This window comes from Babylonia areolata, chromosome 4 (assembly GCF_041734735.1).
Source record: "Babylonia areolata isolate BAREFJ2019XMU chromosome 4, ASM4173473v1, whole genome shotgun sequence".
Taxonomy (NCBI): Eukaryota; Metazoa; Mollusca; class Gastropoda; order Neogastropoda; family Buccinidae; genus Babylonia; species Babylonia areolata.
The window spans coordinates 43,293,658-43,303,657 of NC_134879.1; the positions used below are offsets into that span (position 1 = coordinate 43,293,658).

Below are 10,000 nucleotides of genomic sequence, written 5' to 3' on the forward strand. Positions count from 1 at the left end.
ATCTTTTCAGATTCAGCACCAAAATCTCACCGTCTCCAATGATCACTTTCTTCTTCTTCTTCTTCTTCGTCCTTCTCCTCCTCTTCTTCTTCTTCGCATCATCGTCATCATCATCATCATCATCATCACCACCACCACAACTACCAACACCAACACACCATCACCAGCATCATCATTATCATCAACACCACCACCACCAATGCACCATCATCATCATCACCACCATCTCCACCACACGATCACCATTATCATCACCACCACCTCCACCACACCATCATCACCACCACCTCCACCACACCATCATCACCACCACCTCCACCACACCATCATCACCACCACCTCCACCACACCATCATCACCACCACCTCCACCACACCATCATCACCACCACCTCCACCACACCATCATCACCACCACCTCCACCACACCATCATCACCACCACCTCCACCACACCATCATCCCCACCATCCCCACCACACCATCATCACCACCATCCCCACCACACCATCATCACCACCATCCCAACCACACCATCATCACCACCACTTCTACCACACCATCATCACCACCACCTCCACCACACCATCATCCCCACCATCCCCACCACACCATCATCACCACCATCCCAACCACACCATCATCACCACCATCCCCACCACACCATCATCACCACCACTTCTACCACACCATCATCACCACCACCTCCACCACACCATCATCACCACCATCCCAACCACACCATCATCACCACCATCCCAACCACACCATCATCACCACCATCCCAACCACACCATCATCACCACCACTTCTACCACACCATCATCCCCACCATCCCAACCACACCATCATCACCACCATCCCCACCACACCATCATCACCACCATCCCAACCACACCATCATCACCACCATCCCAACCACACCATCATCACCACCATCCCCACCACACCATCATCACCACCATCCCCACCACACCATCATCATGATCATCACCACCACCTCCACCACACCATCATCACCACCACCTCCACCACACCATCATCATCATCACCACCACCTCCACCACACCATCATCACCACCACCTCCACCACACAATCATCATGATCATCACCACCACCTCCACCACACCATCATCACCACCACCTCCATCCACCACACAATCATCATGATCATCACCACCACCTCCACCACACCATCATCACCACCACCTCCACCACACCATCATCATTATTATCATCACCGACGACATCATCATCATCATCACATCCATGTTGAGAGGTACTCACGGCCAGGTCCAGGTGTTTGAGGGCACAGGAGTCGTTCTCCTCCACACCCTTCAGCAGCATCATAGCGCAGTCCGCGTCAAAGGGGTTGGACCCCACCTGTTGGCGTCAGCACATGGTCGTCAGGCCGTGAGGCAATGATACCCTCTCTTCTCCTCTCTCTTTTTCTGTCTGTCTGTCTGTCTGTCTGTCTGTCTGTCTCTCTCTCTCTCTCTCTCTCTCAATCTGATGAAACAGATTTGGGAATATATGTACTTCTGTCTTTGCATCTTTGCATGACATATAGCTGGTCACATGTCGTGGTATCCATGTCATGAACATTTGTACAGTACGTGTTATCGTTATTTCGTTACTTTGTTTGCGTGTACAACCCTTTTCCCACAATGTCCCCTTATGAATGGGCTAAGTGTGCCTGACCACAATAAACCGTTCGTTCGTTCGTATATTATCTCTCTGTATCTGTTCCTTTATGTATATCTCTTTGTCTCTGTCTCTGTCACTCCATCTGTCTCCGTCTGTCTGTCTGTCTATCTGTCATTCCTCTCTCTCTCTTATTTAAAAAAATTCTATTTCATATTTTTGCTTTTATTTACTTAATCTTGATTCATCAGTTCATTATTTTGATTACTTATCCATCCTTCTCTCTCTCTCTTATCTCTCTCTTCTCTCTCTCTTTTCTCTCTCTCCTCTCTCTCTCTCTTCTCTCTCTCTTTCTTCTCTCTCTTCTTTCTCTCTCTCTTCTCTCTCTCTCTTCTCTCTCTCACTCTTCTCTCTCTCTTTTCTCTCTCTCTCCCTTCTCTCTCTCTCTCTCTTCTCTCTCTCTCTCTCCCTTTAACGCCATTCATCTCCTTCCCTCTCCCCCGCCATTGTCTTTCCCGCCAGATACTAGAAACTGAAACGACTTTGCTTTTGACGCCTCGTTGAAATTGAAACTGAAACTAAAATGAATCTTCTCTTGACGCGTCCTTGAAATTGAAACTGAAACTGAAATGAATCTGCTTTTGACAGCTCTTTGAAATTGAAATGAATAAGCTTTTTACGCCTCCTTAAGAATGAAACTGAAAATGAAATGAATCCGCTTTTCACGGCTCCTTGAAACTGAAATCAATGTGATTTTGACGATTCTTTAGAAATGAAACTGAAACTGAAATGAATCTGCTTTCGACGCCTCCTTGAAACTGAAACGAACCTTTTTCAGTTCCCACCCCCTCAGCGGGCCACCCCTCCCCCACACACCCACAACACACCCCTCCCTCACCCACACCCCACCCCACCCACACACCACCCCTCCCCCACACACCCACAACACACCCCTCCCTCACCCACACCCCACCCCACCCACACACCATGCCTCCCCCACACACCCACAACACACCCCTCCCTCACCCACACCCCACCCCACCCACACACCATGCCTTCCCCACACACCCACAACACACCCCTCCCTCACCCACACCCCACCCCACCCACACACCATGCCTTCCCCACACAACCACAACACACCCCTCCCTCACCCACACCCCACCCCACCCACACACCATGCCTTCCCCACACACCCACAACACGCCCCTCCCTCACCCACACCCCACCCCACCCACACACCATGCCTTCCCCACACACCCACAACACACCCCTCCCTCACCCACACCCCACCTCACCCCCACCCCACCCCACACCCCAGCCAGCCACGCCCACAACCCAACCCTCTCTCACTGAACCACCTCCCCACATCCTACCCCACCCACACCCCACCCCTCCCTACAACACCACCCAGCCACACCCACACCACCACCCCCTCCCCACCCCTCCCACACCTACACACCTCCCCACGCCCACACTCCACCCACACACCCTCCCCAACCCTGCTGACCTTGAAGACCTGCAGGGTGTCGTTCTCCCTCAGCCCCGTGGCGATGTCGGGCAGCCCGCTGACTGGGATCCGGCAGTAGCTGAGGTCCAGCTCCAGCAGGGTCCTGTTGGCCTTCAGGACGTCCGACACCAGGGCACAGCCACTGCTGCCCACCCCGGCCATCGGCATGTAGAAGTACTTCAGACCCACGTTCTCCTGGGAAAAAGGCCAAAGTCAGAGTCAAAACTTTATTTCGTGGTGGTAAATCGAATTAGCGAAAACTGTTTTTTTGTGTGTGTTTAAAAAAAAATATATATAAAAAAATATATATATACATCGAGCCATTTGTGAAGAAATTAGAACAAAATATGAGAGAGAGAGAGAGAGAGAGAGAGAGAGAGAGAGAGAGAAGGGATAGGGTGTGGGTAGAGTGGAGTGAGGTGTGGGTGGGGATAGAGTGGGATGTGGGTGGTTTGGATGGTGGTGTGGGTGTGGGTAGAGGTGGAGCGTAGGGGTGTGGGTGGTTTAGATAGTGGTGGGGGTGTGGATATGGGTGGAGAATGGGGATGGGGGTGGTTTGTCTGTCATTACGGTAGCATGGCCATCCCTCTGTTGATCCGTCGGTTCATTATCCATCCATCTAACCCATCCATCCTTTCATCCATCCATCCGTCCACCCACCCACCCAACCATTCATCCACCTACCCTTCCATCCACCCATCCGCCCCCACACAGCTACACACCCATCCACCACCATACACCTATCCACCCACCCATCAATTCATCAACCCACACCGCACACAATCCAATTCAGCAACACCAGCCACCAAACCACCCGTCCCCTCAACACATACATGTCACCCCCCCCCCCCCGCACCCCTCCCCCCCCACACACAACACATACACCCATCCCGTCATCACCCCCTATCCATCCCCACACCCCACTTCCAACACACACACACACACACACACACACACACACACACACACACATACGCGTACACACTTCCCTCCATCACCCCCACCCCCATCCACCCCCACTCCAACACACACACACACACTCACTCACTCACACACACACACACACACACACACACACACACACACACACACACACACATACTCACTCACACACACACACACACACACACACACACACACACACACACACACACACACACACACACACACACACACACACACACACACACACCTGTAACCCCTGTGCCAGCAAGGCGGATCCCGCACAGCCGAAGTGGTTCCAGCTGAGGTCGAGCAGTTCCAGAGACTCGTTGTCCGAGATGGCCTCCTGGAAGTGCCGGGCCCCGCTATCCTCAAACCGGTTGTGGGCCAGCTTCAGCTGTTTCAGGCTGGAGTTGCTCTGCTGCTCAAAAGGAATCGAAACCGGAACCAGAATCAGAACAGGAATTTGGAATCAGAATCAGAATCAGAACAAGAACTGGAATCAGAATCAAAACCAGAACCAGAATCAAAACCAGAACACTCACACACGCGCGTGCACATGCTCACTCGCACACACACATGCACACATACGCAAATACAGAAATATAGACAGACAAACAGACAGACAGACAGACAGACAGACAGACAGACAGACAGACACACACACACACACACACACACACACACACACACACACACACACACACACACATGTTACGTTGTTACGTTGCTTGGTTTATCAAAAACGCGAAGGATAGATAAAATTCCGAGATAAAGTCATCACCACAGCAAAGGTCAATGCACTGTGTCCGTAATCTTACCTCTCTCTCTCTCTCTCTCTCTCTCTCTACCTGCGAGATATTACAACAGCTAAATTTGGAGTGGCTCTGGTGAAGTTTCGCCTTGGCGTTAACGACCTTAAAATAAATAAAAGATAAAACGCTATAACAACACCAAAAAAAAAACTGCCCCTTTTGTGATAATCTAGAAACTGAAGTTAATTTTCGTATTAGATGTCCTGTATCCTGAACATACTAAACTACGAGAAAAGTATATATTTAAACATTATAGAAATAGTAACACTCCACCAATTCCAATTTTGTTACAAAATGAAGACAGGTGCGTAACATGAGATGCTGCCATTTTTATTTACTACATTCCGTTCCACAGAGGAACTGATGTGAAGTTGAATTTAAAATGTTAAAACCAAATTGCATGGCAGAGCAAATATGTTTAAGCTCTGCTGAATCTGCTTCTTCCTTAAATTTTCAAATCGTCAAGTTATCGTATATAGATGTACGTGTTCTCATGTGGACAGGCTGGTGGCCTTCGCATTAAACTTCCTGCGTTCCTGCGTTCTCTCTCTCTCTCTCTCTCTCTCTCTCTCGTTCTCTCTCTCTCTCCCGGAAGATAGCTAGCATTTGATTATGCAGTGCGAAGGTTATATATAGACCAATCAGGAAAAACACTTCGTTAAATATGTACAGAGAGAGACCGAGACAGACAGACAGACAGATAACGAAAAGCAATTTCAACCAATGAATCAATTAAAGAAACAAACACAGAAAACAACAACAACAACAACAACCTAACAGCTAATCAAAGGGACTATCGATCACTGTCGATCATTGAAGGGAAAGGGAGTCTTCTTCTTCTTCTCCTCCTCCTCCTCTTCTTCTTCTTCTCCTCCTCTTCCTACCCCTTCTCCTCTTCTTCTCCTCCTCCTCCTCCTCTTCTTCTTCCTCCACTTCTCCTTCTCCTACCATTCAACATAATTCCTGGAACGCATCATGAGTGACGCACTTTGAGAGCATGTCAGCGCAGTCCCCATTGGGGAAAGACCGTGGGTTGACGGTGACGACGTCATCTAGGGAGTGTTTACCGCCTTCATATTTTGGATGAACCACGAAACTTAACAGATAAAGGCGTGACATCCCACGCTGGTGGGGTTTTTTTTGTTGTTTTTTTGTGCGTGTGTGTGTGTGTGTGTGTGTTTGTTTTAATTCATTTCTTTATTTTGTCTTATCAATTCATTTCATTTTCATGTTATCAAGGCTCTCAAGGCCTTATCAACGCATTGGGTTTGTACGAAGGTCAGGCATCTGTTGTCTTTTTTGTACAGCAGATGTGGTGTAGCGTATATGGATTTGTCCGCGTGCTCTGATACCTCCTTGAAGCTAAACTGAAACTGACACTGAACTGAAACCATGAAGAACTTTCGTGGGTACTTACAGTTAAAACTTTGGCGAAGAGAGGCGCGCAGCTGTCTTCAATCTGATTGCCTGTGAAATCATTGAAATGTCATAATGAATTTACAAAACACATATGGAACTAACAACGGTGTGTGTGTGTGTGTGTGTGTGTGTGTGTGTGTGTGTGTGTGTGTGTGTGTGTGTGTGTGTGTGTGTGTGTGTGTGCAGAAAAACAACATTCCCACGGTTTTCTTCTCTCTCTCTCTCTTTAGTTTCTTTCTTTCTTATGTCATTATATATATATACATTTTTTTTTTTTACACCGGAGGCAGGACTGACCTGAGAGGTCCAGTTTGGTGATACACCGGTTCTGCAGCATGAGGTCACACACCGCCACAGCGCCCTCCCTGCCGATCTGGTTGTCTCTCAGCACCTGTCAGCACACAGTGCCATCACATCACATCACATCATGATGGTGATGATGATGATGATGATGATAGTGGTGATGATGATGATGATGTGATGCTGATGACGGTGGTGATGGTGATGATAATGATGATGATGAGGAGGAGGAGGAGGAGGAGGAGGAAGAGGAGGAAAAGCAACAACAACAAAGTCAACGACACCAACGATGATGACCGTGATAATGATGATGGTGACGACGACGACGATGATGATAGTGATGACATCGCCGTCATCGTCATGATGATGATTAACAGCAGTAATAATAGTAATAATCATCACCATCGTCATGACGATGACGGCGATGAGATGAGGAGGAGGCGGAGGAGGAGGAGGAGGAGGAGGAGGAGGAGGAGGAGAAGGACAGCAACAACGGCAACAGCAACGTTACCAACAACAACAACAACAACACCGACGACGATAGTGATGATGATGGTGGTGACGACGAAAACAACGATGATGATGGATATTACTTATCGTCAGTGGGTATTTGAACAATGTGATTCAGAGCCATAAGGAAGGGCGACCAACTCAGCGGTAAAAACTGACTGTTCCTGCCCTAAATGATGCTATATTTTTTTTCTGTTTTAAGGCCGCGTTACCGTAAGAATGAATGATACATGATAGGACAGCGAAGCCCACCAGCTCTGTGATGTAGAGGTTTTCCTTCAGTATCCTGCACAGGAACTTGGTGGCTTCCTTCTCGATGCCGTTCCCCTCCAGGTTCAGCTTCTCCGTGATCGTGTTGGTCTGCAACAAACACCACAGAAACTCTGCAGCCTACAGGATTGTGCCTGGCAACATTCTGTAGAAAAAAAACAACAACAACATAGGGTGGCGCTGTACTGTAGCGACGCGCTCCTCTCAAGAGAGAAAGCATCCCAAATCTGTTGTGACAAAAAGTAATGCAACACAACATAATTCAATACAACGCAATGCAATGCAATGCAGTGATATATAATACAATGCAATACATAGTGGAGTGATGGCCTAGAGGTAACGTGTCCGCCTAGGAAGCGAGAGAGAATCTGAGCGCGCTGGTTCGAATCACGGCTCAGCCGCCGATATTTTCTCCTCCTCCACTAGACCTTGAGTGGTGGTCTGGACGCTAGTCATTCGGATGAGACGATAAACCGAGGTCCCGTGTGCAGCATGCACTTAGCGCAAATAAAAGAACCCACGGCAACAAAAAGGTTGTTCCTGGCAAAATTATGTAGAAAAATCCACTTCGATAGGAAAAACAAATAAAACTGCACGCAGGAAAAAATACAAAAAAAAAAGAAAAAAAAAAGGTGGCGCTGTAGTATAGCGACGCGCTCTCCCTGGGGAGAGGAGCCCGAATTTCACACAGAGAAATCTGTTGTGATAAAAAGAAATACAAATACAAATACAAAAATGTCTGGTAGTCAGTCGTGTCCGACTATGATGCAGAGAAGGCATCTGCAGTCCTGACTATCTGGACTAGAGTTTGATTATAGTGGAGAGTGTCTTGCCCAATTTGCACCCCAACTCTCTCGACCAAGAGTTTTTTTTAATTTTATTTTTTAGGACAGTCGGCGCTGGGGATGGTTCCCAGGGGCCAACTAGCCCTCAAGGCCGCAGCACAAAGTGCCAGAGCAATCTTGCCTCCTTCTTTCAGAGTAATGGTCCTTGTCAAAAAGATTAGGCTGTAAATGACTTCCCGTTGCAGTGGAGAAACCATTGATCATACAGCTCTCACCTTGTTGTTGGCCCAAATGTAAGCTTGTGTCAGTCTATCATATAGCTGAGCGTTGCGCCATAATGATACAATACAATATAAAACAATATATGACGATACGATGCGATGCGTGCGATGCAATGCAATACAATACAATGCAATACAAAACAAAACAATACAATACAATACAGCCATCGCACTTCTTGACAATTTCTTCTTTTTCTTTCTACTTTTTCGTTTCAGTCTTCACATTTCACAGCATCAGTATGGTTGAACACATACAGAACAAAATATTTTGATTGTATGCATGATCATCATCTGACAAATCATGTTGATACAAGAGTTGTTTTTTTTTTTATACAAGAAAATAAAACAACCGTAACAAACACCATCGCCTGTCTAATGTGCTGGGTTTTGTGCGTAAAAAGTGACTATATAAGTGGGTAAAAAAAACACAAAAAACCCCCAAACAAAACCAGTCACCTTCCGCTGGTTTAACCTTTGCCAACGGAAGTAAGGTACTCATTCACACTTGGGTGGAGGAGTGGGACGAGTCAGTAATGTCTAAAGATATATATCATAACTACAGACTGTTTAAAACTGGTTTTCAGTGTCAGCAATATTTTAAATATGTGGATAAAAAGTGTTTTAGGGACTGTTTGGTAAAATTACGGCTTGGTTTGCTCCCAATAAATGGATCATTTTTTAGAAGAACATTCAAATGTAATTCAAATTACGCATGTAAACGTTGTAATGTAATCGAACATGAAAACCATTTTTATAAACAATTGTGTCCTTTACAATAAACCTGAGGCAAAAACATCTGAACTCTGAAGGTCAATCGTATGTTCACTTGATGAAGAATGGTTCTGTTTACAGTATTCGTAAACTATGCATTTATATATTTAATGCCCTGAAGATACGACAGGAATTCTGTGACAACAATGATGAAAGTTAGAATTAATTTACTATGCACGAGAAGCACTTTTGTTTTACAGGTTAAGTTAGTACGTATTTTACATTTTGTTGTGGCTGAGTGATCACCATATTGTGTACTTTTGACCTCTTTCTAGTGGCCGGAGGCCTGGAGATTAAAGTTTTGTTCTTGTTCTTGTTCTTGTTCTTGGGTGGAGTGAGATAAATCGTTAAGAAGTGCCCTTCACAACGCCATGCCGAAACGGGGCCTCGAACCTTGAATACAGGATCAGAAGTCCAAAGACGAACAGTCTCAGCCACGGTGCCTACGATAAACATGGATGTCCCAAATGACATCTCCCATTACAAGGAATGGCCCAAGACCATTTGACATGTCCGACAAAGAGGAATGGCCCAAATAACATCGGAAACGGGAAAACGAACAATCGGCGAATCCATCATGCTATATATTGGTGATCTTACTGAAAACTGTTCATGTTGATGTGTCTGAGGATAGTTCTTCACTTCAATGCAAGAAATGCACAATGTTCAAATTTCAAGCTCTATTTCTCCACCTTTTGCACAAGAAAGTATTGTTTCAGTGACGGTTACTAAACATAGGGCAATGAACTGTCCC

At 46.6% G+C, this 10,000-nt stretch overlaps 1 protein-coding gene across 1 annotated transcript in view; it reads right to left on the bottom strand.

Moving 5' to 3' along the window:
• The window catches only part of LOC143281199 (uncharacterized), a 48,467-nt gene that overhangs the window by 5,746 nt on the left and 32,721 nt on the right, over positions 1–10,000 (bottom strand). The window contains exons 5-10 of the mRNA XM_076586260.1: positions 7,392–7,499; positions 6,627–6,720; positions 6,328–6,377; positions 4,346–4,516; positions 3,154–3,348; positions 1,287–1,382 (exon numbers count right to left, since the gene is read on the bottom strand). Coding sequence (XP_076442375.1) covers positions 1,287–1,382; positions 3,154–3,348; positions 4,346–4,516; positions 6,328–6,377; positions 6,627–6,720; positions 7,392–7,499 — 714 coding nt within the window. The remainder of the gene's footprint in view (positions 1–1,286; positions 1,383–3,153; positions 3,349–4,345; positions 4,517–6,327; positions 6,378–6,626; positions 6,721–7,391; positions 7,500–10,000) is intronic.